Here is a 20,393-nt window from a genome sequence, read left to right on the forward strand (position 1 = left end):
GACTGATGCTTCAGCTGAGTACTGCTCTGGCCAATGGGCAGAATTAAGTTTCCTCTTAATCTTCAAACCTTACCGGATCTGATGAATTTGAGTAGCTGAGGTGCATGCAACCTACATTTTAACAGATTAACACTGCTGCCTTGTGCTATGTTGATATATGAAATCTCATAAGCAGGCATTTTATCTTACAGACCTTCTGATGTCTATCACAGTTAAATATTTTCTGCCCAAGCAATCACTGGGGCTGACTCCTAAAACAATCTTCATGAACTAATATATTTCCATGGCTTCTAGATTGCAGTATGGAGAAAGAGTCACATCTTGTTGAGCCACACTGTGAAATTAATCTATTCTGTGTATATGATCTTCCGAATCAGTTTGACTCAGCCGTTTTTGGTTTATCTTATATGAATGGTTTAAATAGCTTTGAAAATCATTTCTGGAGTAGGCTTCAAGGTCATGTCTTCCCTATCTACCTGCAGCTGCCGTTACAACAGCGATTACATTTCAGAAGTATGTAATTGGCTGTAAAGTGCTTTTGAATGTTTTAAGGTCATGAAAGAGGCTGATTTAAATAGAAAACTTGCATTATTTTTGTGCGAATGTCTGTGTTGGGGGATTTTGTCACTTTATAGTTGAACACACTGGATTTCCTCAGGTCTGTTAATATTGAAATTTGTTGAGCTTTGAACTGAAACATCTCCCTTCTATTTCAGCAGTGTCAGGACTGCACTAACCAACTGCCTTACTATGCAATTTTGAAGGAAATACATTGAAAATCTAGGACCACTTCTATTCTTCTATGGAACCTTGTTTGCCCGCTTGTACAATGGGTTGTAAATGTTCAATTAAAAATCCTAGTTCTTCTAGAATTAACATTGCTGATTCTTGTCAGACTCTCTGGTGGTAACTCTGGTAAAGGTCATCACTATGCCCCAAGTCATGGAAAGTTTCCAGTGTTGAGTTGCTGGCCATAGCTATTTTGTCATTTGAGATTAATACTGGCTGGAATTCTCCGACCTTACCCGCACTGGGATTTTCCAATCCCGTTGCAATGAACAGAGATTTCGCTAAGGGCCAAATTCTCCATTCTCGCCAGCAGTAGGGCATACGAGACTGGAGAATCCCGGCCACTATTTCCATCAAAGTGTCAACATTTTGATGTGACTCTGATGCATGCACTATTACCTTTTAAGTTTCATAATGACTATTGATAACCTAAATGGACAGATATCGAGGTCAGCGAAGCATTTTAGCATTTGTCTTCTGAAGGGGTCAGGAATTCCAACTCAAAGACAATTAGACATCAATGTCCCACTTCAAATGCAGATTATTCTCTTGTATACCAACATTTTTCCCATCAGAACGATGGTGGTAAAAAGAGGATAAAATGGTATTATTCTATGCACTTGATGGATTGAAGTCATTTGGGAAAGAATCTTTTCTTGGATTTCTTTAGCCTTTCAAGCATTTTAAGCCAGTATTTTGATCTAAAAATCACGTGATACAAAATTGTAATCAAGTGTCAGACACTGAAAACACTGGCTGATTGATAGCACTGAAAGACAGATAAAGCCTTCCATCTTTTTTTTGCATCTTTTAAATCCAGAACTTGATATAAATTAAAAATCAAAAACTTAAGAATTGTTAGGAACAGGAAAGAATAATTAGCCCTGATGTAGACTACCATTTTAGATAGATCAATCTCACTTACTTTTCTTTTTTCTAGAATCACATTAAATTATCCCTTGAACACTGTGCTGATATTTATGTTTTACTGGCCTGCCCGTTTTCCAAAATGTTATTACTTTTTGAATGATATCTCCTTGCTCTTAACATCATGTTTGCATTTGGGCACAATGAACAATTGTCTGGATCAACTCTGTATTTTTTTGCACAATATAATGAAAACTGTCGAACTGTTGAACAGAGATTCTCGTTTCTCGCATTGACATTCATACGAATGTGACAGGTAACAAATGCAGAAAAATCAATAAGAAAAGATTATACGGAGCTTGCATCAATTCAGAAGATGATTATGTAAGGAAAAGATACACTCTGTTCTTGAAGGGCCACATTTGCTGAGAGTTTCCACTGAATTATGCTGGTTACGTATTGTCATCATCATCATTCATGATTAAGGGAAGAGAATTATGAAAATAACTGCGAACCAACAAGTAGTATTGACTGTAGTTCGTATATACTTATGCCATCCATTCAAACTCCCATCATATTAACTGATATTGTATTGCCAGTAGCTCAGGGAATATTAGCAACACCGTAAAAAGTATAAAGAGAAACCATTTCAAACCTACCCCTGTCAAAGGTACTAATACTGATTAAATGGGACATGCAGTGTTAAATTGTTGCAGTTGGTTATTGCACGTGGGGTAAACTGGCAACTTGTTAGACACGTTTGCTGGAAATTTCCTCAAGAGTTCACCTCATCAACCTCTGTAATTACGGTGGAAGATCAGCAGAAACTATGTGGAAATGGTGGCCGTGCCCACTGGCACTTGAGTGAAATAAACTTGCCGGGCTAAGGGAATAGAGTGGGGGAATGGGGCTGACTAGTTTGCTCTGCAGAGAGCCAAGGTGGAGTGGATGGACCAAATTGTCTCCTTGGGTGCATACAGTGTGCACTTTGAATCTATGATTATTTCAATTTATGTTTACTTCTCCATCTACCTGTTTGCAAAGAAAATAGTTGAAATATGTTAAGTCGACTACTTTGGTTAAAATGGAATTATCCTAATTCATATTAGCCGCATGTTAAAAATAAATCAGGGTTGTCATGATGTCCTACTCTAAAGACATCATCAGTTGGAGCAAACTATTTTAGAAGGCTTAATTTGGATGCTAAAGTAAATCCTTTAAGGATATCAACTCCGATTTATTTAATGCAGCTGCTTTGCCAATGATGTCCCTTTATATTTCTCCTTGAAAGACAATGTGCACGACTGCCTCTTAACACCTTAAGTACATTATGCACAAACCTTTCACTGCTTTGTCTAAACAGTGTGGATGGAGGACTGTGTTCGCAATCGCCTCTCCTCCCGGATTAGTTTGCCACATTCTAATTCTGTGGAAATGGTGGTTCCAGATGTAGAGTAGGATGGATGAGTTTGCTTACATTGTGATCCATAAAAGAAACAAAAGGCCTTGCATGCAATAAAAAATTGTAGAAATACCTTTAATCACAAGAGATCGCAAAGAAAATGACAAAAGTACAGAAAATTAAACAGCAAGAGCAGAAAGTATGAATGGCTTTAACTCAAAACTGAAGTAAATGAACACACTTTATTGAAGCAGATGATCATGCTAAGTGCCATATACTGCAGAAATGTCACTTTAAAATAATTCAATTAGAATGCACTATTCAAAGCTACTCAAAGCTATTCAAAGTAAAACCCGCAATGGGAACAAAATACAATAGTTTGCTTTCGATGTATTAACATTTAGATGATGCTGAGAGGATTTGGAAATGGTAATTTGGCCTTGTAGAGCACCGGGGGCTGGAACTTGCAGGGACAGGGTGAGGGTTGACGCTGAACCATCAGTGTTTTGTCATCATTAGTCCTCAGGATGTGAGACTTACACAGGTTAGCATGACATCTTGAAGTTGCAGTCAGACAATCAAAAGGTTTGACACAAGCTGTTTTGTGGACTCCCCCAGAGCCAACTATCACTGAAATAATGGGAATTTCAATTTTCCCATTCTCACAGCACCATTTGAAACCCCTTAAGCAGTTACATCTTCTTCAATCAGGGGTAACTATTTTGGGGGTAATGCGATTAATAATATTTGATGAAAAAAATAAATGGTGCTGAAAAAATAATGATTGTGGAATGCTGTTACATGATTAATCAGTATATTTTTAAGCTGATTTTTAAAATGAATTTAAAATCAATTTTTTGCATGAATTCTAAATCCCAAACTTTAACTTGCTCGATGTAAGCATTTTTTAAAGTGGTTTTATTTTGCAGTTTTTAGTTTCTTGTTGCAGGCTCTGTGAAAATCCTTTATATGTGATTGGCAGCTTGGAGAGCCTGATGGCATCACAGCAGCTCCCTGCTGAGAATCCCCATGAAAGAGCACTGCAATCAGCCACAGTGCCACTGCACATCGATAAAGGTGAACCTGATGTTTAGCTGCAGTCACACTGCGAGTAGGCAGCACTGAGTTAGACCACCAATCTTCGCTACCATCAAATCGGGGGAATGCAAAGCCCTGCTAATTGTTGGGGACATTTTGTATTACCAATAATAGAGTTGGTCGAGAGAACTGCCTGGGAACTTCCAGATTTTAAAATAAAAGTTGAAAAATTGTGCTTCACGTCATTTGCAGTTAATGTGTTGCTAGAATTGCATTGCAACAGGCAAGGTATGCAATACATAAATATTCTATTGGGCAGAATTTCCAGCTGATTGCAAAGACGCTAACATTCTGCTCATTTGGTCATTTGAGAACATGACGGTCATTTGGAACACTGCTCTCCACACAATTCAAAATTACAATTCGGTGCAGACCATAAACATTTAATTTAGTGCATATATCTGGATCATAAAGAAAAGCATTTCTCCACTCTGCTAAGCCTGTTGAAAAAGTTGGGGTTGTAAGTAAGAGAAAGAGCAGGGTCAGAATGAGACAGACAGAGACAGAAAGAGAGAGAGAGCAAGAGAGTGAATGAGACAGAAATAGAGATGTGAACAATAGACAGAACACAAACATTTATTTTCTGGAGTCAAGGCAAACCAATAAAAATACTGCAATATATGAGAAAGTGTATGTTTTAAAGTAGAAAAAAGACCCATTTCCATGATCTGTGCAGATAACAGTACGCAGAGCCCCAAACCGGTTACCTCGAGTCCTTTTAAACATCTCTTTTAAGGGCCATGTACGTTTCATAGAGATAAATGATGAAAAACATCAATTGTGACAGTGCGAATAGAAGAGAATCTTGTCTTCTGACAGTACTGTTCCCTAATTTTCAAAGAAAAATATTATTATAATGTTAACAAAATCAAAGCAAATGCTGTAAAAAGCAGAGTTTTGTTACCGTAGATCGCAATGTATAAGTTGAACTTAAGAGGACTGAAGAATCCTTCCAAAAAACGGAGTCGACTTATATGCTGAGCATAAAATGTGAACTGCAGTGTTGGTGCAGGAAGATCCATTTCTGTTCATCGACTGACCTGCAATGTCTGCTCTTTGTGGGCATGTCATAAATTCTTGAGCATCTTCTTGGCAACGCGACCACATCACCTGCATAATCTCATGCATTGACTTACAAGATGAGTATAATCTTAAACATATATCTGAGCTGCAAAATTGAAGCCAACTCCTATTATGAGTATAGCCTTAATCATGCATTGATTATCTGAGGAATGTTGCTGGGGTGGAGGGTAAACCTATGCGCTAAGTATGAGCCTAAATGTGCATTTTGGCACTGAAAAAGGGGATCGCCTTAAACGCTGGGTTGACTTATACGCCACAATCTACGGTGTCATTTGTAGTCGACACTGCTGCTCTCTAGTTGAGGCTTCAGTAATTGTTAACAACAGAAGGCCACGTCCTGTGACTAATGAACATTTACAAAAGGAAATGTGTAAAAATAAATCCTGTGCACTGGTTATTATTTAAAAAGCTCAAAATAGTTTAAATTAAAAAAAAATTTTAACCGGTTTTTTTCAACTGTTTCCCACAAAAGTGAGATTGTTGAAACTTATTTGTTTCCTTTCGCTGAATAGAAACTATTTTAGAGCAGCCTAGCTTTACAAAGTCCTGCTACTAACCCAAGAAATCACTGCATTTTATATAAAGATACCATATTAAGTACTGTACAATAAAATGAAACTTCTAATTCTATTATTCCACCTCACAACATACCTATGTATTTGCAAACCAAGCTACTCTTTATTAATCTGGCACAAGAGGCCAATTTGAACCACCGTTATAAGTTAAGGCACATTAATGGAACTCAACTTCACTGATATGCAAACTCTTTTTCATATCTGACCTGTGAATGGGTTTTGCCCCATGAATAGATTTGCAGGCAAAATGTCAAGTTGCAGCACTCTTCAATTCTGCATTGTAAGATCTTCTAGCTGGACCAATTAGTTTGCTATGTTACGTGGTTACTTTCTAGTTTCAGTTCTTTCTGCTGTATATTTGTATATTTTAGAAAGTTACTCAATGGCTGTGGCCAAATCTGTACCTTGCATTGAGTTTAAATTTGATTCTGTTTATTAACAGACCCCACGGCAGTCATGTTTAATTGCACCGTTCACATTGTTACCTTCAAAAAAACACCAACGTACCTGTTCAACATCACTGTCTCTTCTGGACTTGTATACAAATTCACCAATGGCAACAAAGACCGAGAGAACCAGCCCAGCAGCAAGCACGATAAAGATTCCTCCAATATTCTCAACACCGAGGGCACTTGCTTCTTTGTTATCCTCTTCTGGGCAGCCATTTCCACGCCACCATTTCTCTTTCATCATGTGGAGTTTTCCTTCCTCCTGAAGCTGCAGGATAGCGATTGTGATTTTATCTCTGTATGGAGATCCTAAAAGAACAAACATAGATGCAGCAAACTCATAATGGAATATTACTTGGTTCAGAGAAAGAATGATCAGGAAATTAAATTTCATGATAGTTTAGGTAATTATTTTTAAACCCGTATGATGTGTTTCTCTTCAAAGTAGGGTTATTATTTTTAAACATGCACTAAAATTAATCTCCTTGAATGAATTCGAAGGGGGCCATGCAATGACTGGATTTTGGATGAATTCCCAACAATCTGATTCATTCGTTCAATTTTTATTCTGGCTCAACTTTTTCTGGAACTGTGTAAATACACCGATTTAAATAAACCGATTTATTCAATTTTTAGGAGCTGCAAACTATCCATTGGTCGCTCCTACTGTTGCTAATTTACAAAAATGATATGAATTCGTAAACTCCAGACACAGAGCTCAAATTGTGCAGGTCATAGCAAACCAGGAGGGACAGTAGATTTAGAAACCACAGAAAAGGAATAACATGTCAGGGGATAGAACTTCATTTCACAAGTGAAATTTAATGCAAAGAACTGCAAAGTATAGAATCCCTACAGTGCAGAAGACCATTCGGCCCATCAAGCCTGCACCAACAATAATCCCACCCAGGCCCTATCCCCATAACTCCATGTATTTACCCTGCTAGTCCCCCTGACATTAAGGGTCAATTTTAGCATGGCCAATCCACCTAACCTGTACATCTTTGGACTGTGGGAGGAAACCCACACAGACACAGGGAGAAATTGCAAACTCCACACAGACAATCACCCAAGGCCGGAATTGAACCTGGGTCCCAGGCGCTGTGAGACAGCAGAGCTAAGCACTGTGCCACCATGCTGCCCAAGTACATTAGAGTCGATGTTTAACATGTTGAAACACTGCTCAGTGACCATCACCAAAGCCAATAGAACTTTGCACTTTGTAACAAAGAGTAAAATATAAATTAGAATTTAGTCATGATCAAGTCTGAAAGTGATCAAGTTTTCAAAATGTGATCTGACCAGAGTATTATGCAGACACAGATTAAGTTGGTGTCCAAGTGTTGTAGGTGGTGTGAAGAATGGCCATGAGGCAGATTCCTGATATCAAAGGGCTGAACAATGAGGAAAAACATTTTTCTCATTTGTTAACTGAGTGTTAATTTAGATGAGAAATGTGATATGTAGCCTACTGAATCCAATGACGGCTTTTCATGCCAGATTTCTTTGAAGCTCAATTTAAAAAATCATGCAGAAGGGTGCCCCGATCTTCAAGAATCAAAAATAAGGATGCACCCCACTCCATACATGCCCCCACCAATACCCCCATCCACCCTCCCCCCCTCGGTACCCCCACCCTCTGACATGGGGAACCCTGTCTCACGGACCTCCCCACCTGAGTCTCCCCTTTCCAGCAGTCCCCACTGACACTTCCCCTGGGGGCAGTGCCAGGAGGCAGTGCCCGGGCTGTACCAGGAGTAATGTCAGGGGCAGTGTCTGGGCTGTGCCAGGGGGCATTTCTGGCAACAAAGCCCAGGCACTACAAGGGTGGCACCGGGCATGTCCCTTCACCATACCTCCCCACCCTCCCAGGAACCAAACTTACATGCACCCCAACCTGCTTTCCGATGTCTGCTATTTGCTATAAAATGTCTACTTTTAGGTCTGTTTCTATGATTGGGCAGCACCTGCACGAAATCGGCATTATATGCTGATTGCCATCATGATCTGGCTGTTCTGCATAGAATTGGCAGATGCTCATCACGTGCTAGCATCTTTACCAATGTGTTTACAGCGACTCACTCCAGAAGTGTGCACTTGCACCACACGTGCTATTTTGGACCTTTAAGAGCACTTATAATGCCCAAAAACTGGGTGCTACAGATCTGACTTTTGCCTTGTAATATCTTTGCTTTTCCACTATGGTAGAAAAGAGGTTGCCTGCTCAAGTTTACAGATGAGTTCTTTTATCTGCATGTGTTCTAGAGCACCAGGAAAGCTTAGTGCAGAAGGAAAGACTAAGAAATATGTGACAACGCTACCTCCAGAGTTTCATAAGGATGAAGTACATTTACATAAACATACATCAAGAAAATTGGTATCAATTTATATGTGGCTTGATGGGTATTCATAAAGACACCAGCAAAGTCAAGACAGTATCAAAACCTGATGGTTGAAGGAGCTCGCTCTGTATCAGGCTCAGGACTGTGGGAGCAGCAAAGAACAGGATGTGTGGCTATGGCACAAACACAGGAATTGACTGTGGCTGTTGCTAAGTCTGAACAGACAGTGACTGAACACAGATCCCTATGCGCCATGTTCCTGAGAGAATTACGACCCTCTGATAGAGGGACGAATCTCAGTATTTGTGACAAAAAGATAGTGATTGATCTGTGCTTGTCCTTGGAGCATGTGGCTGGAAGCATGATCAATGTGAAAACGATCTCTGTAAGGAGAAGAGGCACAGAGACATCGGCAGCAGTAACCCGGGATCAACTACTGTAGAAGAAAGACTCCGAATCTGGGACTCAGACACATTGGAACAAAACCCATCAGCAGGGAATCTGATCAGTTTGTCTTGCCATGGTTAGTATCTCTCAGTCTAAGTCACAAGTTTGGATATTTTGTGAAGTTTTGATACCTTTTGAATACTTGTGTGTATAACAGAATAGGTCAGAGGTTAGTTATCTTGCACCAAAGTAAGTTAGGGGTTAAATACTTTGTGTACAAAGAAGTTTGATGCCTGGTGTAATTTTGTAGTAACTTGGTAGAGTACAATAAAGGAGATTTGTTGTCAATAATTCGAGAATTTGAGAGTCTTTGTCCATGGCATCAGTTGATGAGGGCAACATTTGGTGTCCCTGGTGGTCTATGGTTAAGTTGCCTATTTGTTGGTCACACAGTGTCGAATCAAATGACGTGGGTGGACAAAGGCAGATAGAAAATTGTTAGCGAAGTATAAGGCGAAGTATTCCAGGAGTATTTGAATGGCAAGTGACCAAAATAGGTAGAATATGCTGATAATGTTTTTCAGGGTTCAGGGACCCACTGATCAACAACACTGGGAAGAAGCTCAGAGGGGACAAGGGAAGCACGTCTCCAAGTTAAGTAATACCACAGCAATAACCAGTTGTAAGAAGGGGTTGTGTGAGAAAGAGACTGAGATCAGTAAACTGAAGCAGCAGTTGGCTGCTGCAAAACAGCAAACTGACACATGGCATGAACAATAGAAGTTCAAATGTTATAGTTAAGTGAGGCAGTTACAGACGCAGTTTGAGAAAGCACATCGAGAGTGAGAGCTGTATGAGGAAGAGATGCAACTAATTGGAGGATTGTGGAGATTGAGCTGAGGTGTAATGACTCACAGGCTGCTGTGAAAGTCTTAAATAAGTAAAACATGGAACAGAGTCAGAAATAAACTGACCATACAAAGCATCCGAGGGAGATAGACAAGTTAAAGTTGCAACTCTCAGCTCAAAGGGGTATGGTGTGCCCTTTTGAGGATCGATGGGTAGATGGAGACGGTGACAAATTGAAGTCTCTACTGCCTGCTCAAAGGGGCTTGTTCGATGGCAAATATGTTGTGGAGGCATGACAGATGAAGCCCGCAAGTAAATGTGGGGACAGGGTCGACCCCTAGGATAATTTCCGATGTGATGATTATGCAGTGGAACCACCAGTCTTACTCACACCCACGCCCATGGACCCCATCAAAACAGACCGTATAGGCCAAGGAGTGGCAGCTCAAACACTCACTTACACCGTAAAGAATCCCAAGGAGCTCTTTGCACCAAAATGGGGGAAGCAAGCAGCGCAGATTTATAGAATGGAGAGAGGAATGAAAAATGTCCCTTCACCTCATCTGGAAATATTGTAACCTAATTGGCAAGATGCAAAACCTTCCTATTTCTTGAACTGTTGCTGTCCACTTTAACTAAGATCAGAGGGAACGTGGGAAATGAGTACTTCCAGCTTCGAGTCTCTCCCTCTGGAATATGTATTTGGAAATTGTGGGCACACTTTCCACATTAAAATTAAATCCAACAGACAGAAAATTTAGAGGAGTGCACCCATATTTTACTGATAGCCCCAGTGGATGACCCAGTATTGGAAGTGTACATTTTGGAAACTGGCTATGGGTGGAAAAATGTGCATGATGGAAAAATAAAATGGTGAATGATTGATAGAGGTTACTGCAATATTGACAAACTAGAGCCAACATTGGGACAGCTAAAACTGGAATGTAAATTCAAAATCATTAGATGGGATCGACTGATCGAAGGGATAGATTGACAGAGGATTTCAAATTTATTAAAAAGTGATATTTAGCTTTGGCAACTGGGAATAAGAAAGCTACAAAGAAAATACAATTAGTAACTAGGTACTTCTATAGGCAAAGAAATTGATATGGAACTATTTGCACAAATTAAGAAAAATTCAGTATTAGAAATAATTGCAAGAATGTACTAATCTAAACAATTAGTTTAGAGAACCAGACCTTCCATAATTGAGTTTGCTTTGAAATCAAAGGAACAAGCATTGAAACTGGAGATGATTTGGTGTTTGGCAGTAAACCAAGATGGCAGAAAAATTGGAGAATTCAAGAATCATAACATCAGATTATATCAGAAAAATAACATCAACTTGAATTTATTCCTTTAGCAGGAGTAATCTCAAGGTACTTCACAGAAGCGTTACCAAACAAAACTTGATCTCAAGCCACATAAAGAGATATTATGACATGTGACCAGGAGTTTGGCCAAAGAGATAGATTTTAAGGAATGTCTTAAAAGAGGAATCATACAATCCCTACAGTGCAGAAGGAGGCCATTTGGCCCATCAAGCCTGCACCAACAACAATCCCACCCAGACCCTATCACCGTAACCCCATGTATTTGCCCTACTAATCCCCCTGACAGAATGGGCAATTTACCATAGCTAATCAACCTAACCTGCACATTTTTGCACTGTGGGAGGAAACCGGAGCACCCGGAGGAAAGCCATGCAGACGCAGGGAGAACATGCAAACTCCACACAGATAGTCACCCGAGGCCAGAATTGAACCCAGGTCTCTGGTGCTGTGAGGCAGCAATGCTAACCACTGTGCCATGTGCTGCCCAGAAAGCGAGGCAGAGTAGATTAAAGAGTTAATTCAAAAGCATAGGGTCGAGGTAGCTGAAGGCTTGGTCACAACCGTGGAGCTCCGGAAATCAGGGATGCTGAAAAGGCACAATTAGCGAAACACTGAAATCTCAGATGGCTGCAAGGCTGGAGAAGGCTAACATGGAGAGGACATGGTGAGGCATCAAAACTTGGATGAGAATTTTAAAATTGAAGCATGGCCTGACAGCGAACCAATATAGATCAGCGAGCAGAATGAATTTCTAATCTAGAAACAAGTTGATCCACAATGGTTGGAATGTCCTCACCAATTTAACCTTTCAACAACAGATTGAATTTATAGAGTGTCTTTGATATAAAAAAAATCACCAGGCAATTCACAGGAGAATCATGAAGCCATGATTCATGAGCCATATAAGGCAGTATTATGGCAGAAGGCAAATTGATATGTTTTAACAAGCGTCTTAAAAGGGTAAAAGAGGTAGAGAGGCAGAGAAGTTTAGGGAGGGAATTCTAGAGTTTTGGGTCTAGTCAATTGAAGGCATAGTCACCAATATTGCAACAATTAAAATCAAAAATCCTCAGGAGGCCGGAGTTAGATACATTCAGATATGGAGGATGGAGTTATTTTTGTTCTTTCAACCCTGATTGCAGCTCATTTTGATGCCATTCAGATAGAAAGTCAAGTCTTAACATTCTTTGGTCATGTTTTAAGATTAGGTCTCCAAAGCCAGGGGTTGGAATTGCACTTTACAACTTTAGTCCATCGTACATCCATATTCAATTAAGGTTTTTGTTATCGAACAAAGGCAAATAAAATAATAATTAAGATCAATAAAAATTTGAAATTAATTGAATAGCAAGTCATTTACATTAATTTGACCATCTCAGCACACCGTTACTGATACAACTTGGTTTCATCTCCCTGTTCTTTTCATTTCGCAACTGGACATGGTAATTCCTTTCATAAATAGCAATATGTTTTACAAAAGACTGAAGTGCAATTATGCAATTAAACTCCACTTCTACTCATAATTATGACTGAAATTTCAATAGTAGTGCCACAATAAAGTCTTGGAAATGAACGCTTTTGATACTTAACTTCATTATAAAAATCATATAAAATGAGGACTGTGCATAAAGAGATTGTTCTACCAGGAAAAAATAATTAGTAGTTATAAACAATCAAATTGATTTGACCTTAAAGAAAATTGGTATTCTAACAATGTGAATTTTTCTCCAAGCAATGCTAGGAGACACGGTTCAGTATAGGGTAATATATATATATATATATATATTATATTTAGACACTAATTTTGACTCTGTTCCTTTCAGTAATTAGTAAAATGAAAACTTTGTGCTTACCTGCAACTGCATTCAATTTTACTGCATATTTTACTCATTGCTTTCAATTTCAGTAAAGTACTAATAATCATAATAATTTAAAAATAAAATTCCAAAGCAAAACTGAATATGATGGACTAACCCTCAACACGAAGGGGTGGAATTTAATTCTTCCCAGAAAGCTGGGTGGGGATGCTAAATCAGGTAGGAAGGCATGGGGTGGACAGTCCGTCACTCTCCTGACTCTCCCTGATTAAGATGTGGAGATGCCAGCGTTGGACTGGGGTAAACACAGTAAGAAGTCTACAACACCAGGTTACCTGACGAAGGGACAGCCTGTTCTGAAAGCTAGTGGCTTTTGCTACCAAATAAACCTGTTGGACTTTAACCTGGTGTTGTTAGACTTCTCCCTGATTAAGTCAGTGGTGGAGAAGATCCTCCCTAGGCCAATTGAGGCCCTGAAGTGGCAAATTAAAGGCTATTGAAGGGCCTCATTTCCACCGCCGTTGGTATTTTTGGACATCCTGCAACAAGGGCCAGCTCTGCTGAAACACCCTCGACCTGACCTCCACCTTGATCCTCTGCACCCCCTCTCCCCCCTCACTGGGGCTCACCTAGCTGACCCAGCATGTCCACACTTTTTATCTCATTGTGCCAACACTGAATATTTACAGAGTCTGCTGAGGTAAAGAAAACGTTTACTTTATTGGAACATCTCTAACTGTAAGCTTCCTTGCCATGAGGTCTGCAAGGGAGAGTAAAATCATGAGGCATTGTATCACTTCCTAGGATGGTGCATACTGTGTTTCAGTAGCATAGCATATAGGTGGAATTAACCCCTTTTACTACATCTCCCCCAAGTCTCTGATTCTGCCCATCATACTACATACCCCACTTATCTCTCCTATAGGCCTCTTGCTGCTACTTCAGGACTACTTCAGTCCCAGAAGTGGCCATTACTGCAGTAGGCATGGACCTCCAATAGCAGGCAGATAATTGCCTGATGGCCTTTCGGCTCCCTGAAGCAGCTACAGCGCGGTTGCCATTGGAATTTTGGTCAAAGGATGGGGCCAGCGTGATGACCATTAAATCCAGTAGAAAATTTTGTAACATACCATCATTAGCCAAAACGCAGAAGGATCTGTTGATGAATATTAATCCAATGTTAACATGCTCTGGGGGTCACTGGGCCAAAAGTAATGTTCTCCTTATTCAGTTGGGAGAAGCAAACTGAAAATATACTCTGAGGGCAATATAGAACAAGTAACCCAATTCATGTAACTTACAGTGAATTGATGAAATAAATGCATATTAAAGGATGGCATGATCAAAATAATAATGGCTTTTCATTCCTTTAACTGCAGAAAATCTGGAAAATTGTACCATTACCATGTATGCTAAGTTCCTTTTATTGAAATATCACGATTTTACCTATACTCATGGATGGTGAAGGGGCATGGACTTGGAAGGAAGACAATGGTCAGAATTTTACCAGCGTGCGTGCCCCAATTCTGGGGGCGGGTGAGGCTCAGAGAATGGCATTCTCCATTGGCCTTGAGTAGGATCGTACGAACCTCGGACGGATGTACCGATAAAATTCTGCCCAATGAAACCAGAATCCCAAATTTTGAGCCACATTTGATTCAATAAATCTTTGGAGAATTAAGGGAGGTCAAGGTTAGAAATAAAGGAGTAAAAGCAGGAGTTGGATAAAATATGGGGTTCTGAAGTTTATTGAGATACAAGCAATGACTGGATAATAATGTACAGTTACTCAAGACAGGTATTAAAATAATTATACAAATGTACAGTTTCCCCACACACTGAACTGACAACTTATTGCAAGAATTATAGCTAACTATGGGGCTGGTGACATGGACTGTGCAAGGAAGGCAATGCAATGGATGTGAATGATCATGATGGTGCTATGTTCTGTTGGTTAAAGCAGCGGAATTACTTGGCCAAGAGCAATTTCTGGTTTCAAACAAAAAGCGTAATTTGGGAGAATTTCCTTTACTCTATTTAAATGGCTGTTGAGCCCTTCTTCCTATTTTAATTCCCCCTGCCTAATGTATTGCATCATTCCCAAAATTAAATGCAGAAGCATCTACTGCTTGACCCCCAACTATATTGCCCACAAATGACCAGATGTTTCCCTGTGAAATCAGTCCCAAGTAATGGTATACTTTTAACTGGGTGAAAATTCAAATATTAGATCACTGTTATACCTATAGGTGTTCCAACGCCATATCCCTTTGAGTCAATGAGGCCACCAATCTGGGTCAGGTTGCAGTTTCGCTGAGTCACATATTCAATACTGGTTGACTCCATCAGAAGAGCATAGTCAGTGGTGAGAACACGTTGAATTCCCTCATCATTGTTCTTCAGCAAAGCTGTTTGCTTCCGACTGTTCATGAATGCCCACATTTTCTCATAGGTTGAAATCTTAGATTTCTGCAAAATTCAAAGGAGTCATTATGTGTGACGTATTACAATGGGATAAAAGTAACAGCCTCATTTTTCAACATAATTGGTGTTACTTTAATGAAAAAATGCAAAAGATCTACATGATTTCAACCCAACTTCAGAAATGTACAATCGAAGCTTAAAGATCAAAATCTCTAAATGGGTCACATATTCTACTCAGTATATGTAAATTTTCCTCCCAAAATATATTGCCTCAGATTTCTTTGCACCAGCCTGTCTGTTTTCTTGAAGTGACCGATACTGATTTATTTTGTATTTTCTTATATTTTTCTTCCCCCATGATATCAAACCACTGCATCTTTTAACTATCCCCTAGTTCACCAGGGCTGCACCAATAACAGGGAAAAGGGAGGCTGAGCCACCTACACCCAGGCCTCCACCTTTCCCACTCTGGACCAGTTGCTTGAAAGCATCTCATTTTCACCCAGTGGTTGTTCTTCAACCCTCTTTAAAAAAAAAGACACATGCATTTATATAGCATCTTTCAACCTCAGGATGTCCCAAAGTGCTTTACAATCAATTGTGAAGTGCACTCAAAATTATACAGCAGGAGTTACAGCAGCCAGTTTGTGTACAGGAATATCCAACAGATAGCAATGTGATAATGATCAGATAACCTATTTTAGTGATCTTGGGTGAGGAGTAAATGATGGCATCTCCAAGAGGGCAACATTTCCTTCATACTGCAGTAAATTGTAAGCTTATATACAGATAAGGAAAAGGAAAGTAGAATTTGAAAGTGATCTAGCAAGAAACATAAAAATGCACTGTAAAAACTTCTGTAAGTATGTGAAAAGGAAAAGATTAGCAAAGACAAGCATGGGTCCATTACAGACAAAGACAGGAGTATTTATAATGCGGAATAAGGAAATGGCAGAGAAATCAAACAAATATTTTGGGTAGAATTTCCCTAAAAAATGTCCAAGTGTCATAATGGTAAGAAAACAGGAGTGTTCCATGTCGGTCTCTTAGGCATGCTCCACATCACAATATTTCAACACTCAGTGCAATGAAAGAGCCTCCATGTGAATCACGCTGTTACGGAGGCTCCAGGCACATGACTCACCCAAAGTGGCCGCAGCTATGTGCCGTTAACAAGCGGCAGCTGCATTTACATAAGAACATAAGAAATAGGAGCAGGAGTAGGCCATCTAGCCCCTCGAGCCTGCCCCGCCATTCAATAAGATCATGGCTGATCTGACGTGGATCAGTACCACTTACCCGCCTGATCCCCATAACCCTTAATTCCCTTACCGATCAGGAATCCATCCATCTGCGCTTTAAACATATTCAGCGAGGTAGCGTCCACCACCTCAGTGGGCAGAGAATTCCAGAGATTCACCACCCTCTGGGAGAAGAAGTTCCTCCTCAACTCTGTCTTAAACCGACCCCCCTTTATTTTGAGGCTGTGTCCTCTAGTTTTAATTTCCTTACTAAGTGGAAAGAATCTCTCCGCTTCCACCCTATCCAGCCCCCGCATTATCTTATAAGTCTCCATAAGATCCCCCCTCATCCTTCTAAACTCCAACGAGTACAAACCCAATCTCCTCAGCCTCTCCTCATAATCCAAACCCCTCATCTCCGGTATCAACCTGGTGAACCTTCTCTGCACTCCCTCCAATGCCAATATATCCTTCCTCATATAAGGGGACCAATACTGCACACAGTATTCCAGCTGCGGCCTCACCAATGCCCTGTACAGGTGCATCAAGACATCCCTGCTTTTATATTCTATCCCCCTTGCGATATAGGCCAACATCCCATTTGCCTTCTTGATCACCTGTTGTACCTGCAGACTGGGCTTTTGCGTCTCATGCACAAGGACCCCCAGGTCCCTTTGCACGGTAGCATGTTTTAATTTGTTTCCATTGAGATAGTAATCCCATTTGTTATTATTTCCTCCAAAGTGTATAACCTCGCATTTACCAACGTTATACTCCATTTGCCATATCCTCGCCCACTCACTCAGCCTGTCCAAATCTCTCTGCAGATCTTCTCCGTCCTCCACACGATTCACTTTTCTACTTATCTTTGTGTCGTCTGCAAACTTCGTTACCCTACACTCCGTCCCCTCCTCCAGATCATCTATATAAATGGTAAATAGTTGCGGCCCGAGTACCGATCCCTGCGGCACGCCACTAGTTACCTTCCTCCAACCGGAAAAACACCCATTTATTCCGACTCTTTGCTTCCTGTCGGATAGCCAGTCCCCAATCCACTTTAACACACTACCCCCACTTTAACACACTACCCCCAACACTAACGATACACACACAGCCAGTCACAACACAGGGAGGTGGCACCCAGAGAGCAGCTCCCTCCAGTTTTATGGAGGGAGAGCTGGGACAGCTACTGGATGATGTAGAGGAGAGGAGGGCCATCTTCTTCCCTCGAGATGGTCGATGACCCAGAGGTTGGGCTGCAATGCGGCCTGGGAAGTGGTGGCAGCGACTGTCAGTGCCCGCGCACTGACATGAAGGACCAGTGCCCAGTGTTGAAAGAAAATAACTGACCTTGTTCGGGCAACAAGGGCAAGTGTCCATCCCATCCTGGCATTAGTCCCATCTATCACACCTGGAATGTCCACGTCGATCCATCCCCTGACACCCCTCGGCCCCCAGCACCCGATACCCTGGCACCTGCTTCCAACCCTTCTGGCATCCCCTGCCAAGGCATGGTGCTGACAGCCCCCACCCCCGACACCCTGAACTCTTCCAGCCATCAGGCTTTCAATCTCACCTTTTGTCTCCGCAGGGGAAGATGGCCCATGATAGGAGGGAGCGGGAGAATACCGGACCCCATCTCCTGACTCCCCTTGAGGAGCGTGCCATGGAGCAGTCGGAGTAGGCCAACGATAGAGCCATGACCGACAACCAGGTCGGCTTGCGCTACAGAAGTGATGAGCCACAGAATCTTCATTCATATGACTTATCTCAAGTAAGTTGCAATTTGTTCAGATATTTATCACTACCTTGCACTGAACAATGTGTCTTGTCTTGCAGGAGGTGATCCCAATGAAGCCGGGCCATCAGGAGTTGGGCCCACTGTGGCCTTCCCACGCGCAGTCGCTCGTCCCTCTCTCCACGCGCAGTCGCTCGTACCTCCCTCCACGTGCAGTCGCTCGTCCCTCCCTCCACGCACAGTCGCTCGTCCCTCCCTCCACGCACAGTCGCTCGTCCCTCACTCCACGCACAGTCGCTCGTCCCTCCCTCCACGCGCAGTCGCTCGTACCTCCCTCCTCGCACAGTCGCTCGTCCCTCCCTCCTCGCACAGTCGCTTGTCCCTCCCTCCACACGCAGTCGCTCGTCCCTCCCTCCACGCGCAGTCGCTCGTCCCTCCCTCCACGCACAGTCGCTCGTCCCTCCCTCCACGCACAGTCGCTCGTCCCTCCCTCCACGCGCAGTCGCTCATCCCTCCCTCCACGCGCAGTCGCTCGTACCTCCCTCCACGTGCAGTCGCTCGTCCCTCCCTCCACGCACAGTCGCTCGTCCCTCCCTCCACGCACAGTCGCTCGTCCCTCCCTCCACGCACAGTCGCTCGTCCTTCCCTCCACGCACAGTCGCTCGTCCCTCCCTCCACGCGCAGTCGCTCGTACCTCCCTCCTCGCACAGTCGCTCGTCCCTCCCTCCTCGCACAGTCGCTCGTCCCTCCCTCCACGCACAGTCGCTCGTCCCTCCCTCCGCATGCAGTCGCTCGTCCCTCCCTCCACGCGCAGTCGCTCGTCCCTCCCTCTACGCACAGTCGCTCGTCCCTCCCTCCACGCACAGTCGCTCGTCCCTCCCTCCACGCACAGTCGCTCGTCCCTCCCTCCACGCACAGTCGCTCGTCCCTCCCACCACGCACAGTCGCTCGTCCCTCCCTCCACGCACAGTCGCTCGTCCCTCCCTCCTCGCACTGTCGCTCATCCCTCCCTCCACACGCAGTCGCTTGTCCCTCCCTCCACGCACAGTCGCTCATCCCTCCCTCCACACGCAGTCGCTCATCCCTCCCTCCACGCACAGTCGCTCGTCCCTCCCTCCACACGCAGTCGCTCATCCCTCCCTCCACACGCAGTCGCCCCTCCCTCCACACGCAGTCGCTCATCCCTCCCTCCTCGCACAGTCGCTCATCCCTCCCTCCTCGCACAGTCCCTCATCCCTCCCTCCTCACGCAGTCGCTCGTCCCTCCCTCCACGCACAGTCGCTCGTCCCTCCCTCCACGCACAGTCGCTCGTCCCTCCCTCCTCGCACAGTCCCTCATCCCTCCCTCCACACGCAGTCGCTCGTCCCTCCCTCCTCGCACAGTCGCTCGTCCCTCCCTCCACGCACAGTCGCTCGTCCCTCCCTCCTCGCACAGCCGCTCATCCTTCCCTCCACACACAGTCGCTCGTCCCTCCCTCCACGCACAGTCGCTCATCCCTCCCTCCACGCACAGTCGCTCGTCCCTCCCTCCACGCACAGTCGCTCGTCCCTCCCTCCACGCACAGTCGCTCGTCCCTCCCTCCTCGCACTGTCGCTCATCCCTCCCTCCACGCACAGTCGCTCGTCCCTCCCTCCACGCACAGTCGCTCGTCCCTCCCACCACGCACAGTCGCTCGTCCCTCCCTCCACGCACAGTCGCTCATCCCTCCCTCCACACGCAGTCGCTCATCCCTCCCTCCTCGCACAGTCGCTCATCCCTCCCTCCACGCACAGTCGCTCGTCCCTCCCTCCACACGCAGTCGCTCATCCCTCCCTCCACACGCAGTCGCTCATCCCTCCCTCCTCGCACAGTCGCTCATCCCTCCCTCCTCGCACAGTCCCTCATCCCTCCCTCCTCACGCAGTCGCTCGTCCCTCCCTCCACGCACAGTCGCTCGTCCCTCCCTCCACGCACAGTCGCTCGTCCCTCCCTCCTCGCACAGTCCCTCATCCCTCCCTCC

At 43.3% G+C, this 20,393-nt stretch overlaps 1 protein-coding gene across 1 annotated transcript in view; it reads right to left on the reverse strand.

Annotated features, from left to right (window-relative positions):
• The window catches only part of LOC144506409 (glutamate receptor ionotropic, kainate 1-like), a 367,974-nt gene that overhangs the window by 11,594 nt on the left and 335,987 nt on the right, over positions 1-20,393 (reverse strand). The window contains exons 14-15 of the mRNA XM_078232482.1: positions 15,236-15,461; positions 6,322-6,572 (exon numbers count right to left, since the gene is read on the reverse strand). Coding sequence (XP_078088608.1) covers positions 6,322-6,572; positions 15,236-15,461 — 477 coding nt within the window. The remainder of the gene's footprint in view (positions 1-6,321; positions 6,573-15,235; positions 15,462-20,393) is intronic.

The sequence above is a fragment of the Mustelus asterias genome, chromosome 17 (assembly GCF_964213995.1).
Source record: "Mustelus asterias chromosome 17, sMusAst1.hap1.1, whole genome shotgun sequence".
NCBI classification, from domain to species: domain Eukaryota; kingdom Metazoa; phylum Chordata; class Chondrichthyes; order Carcharhiniformes; family Triakidae; genus Mustelus; species Mustelus asterias.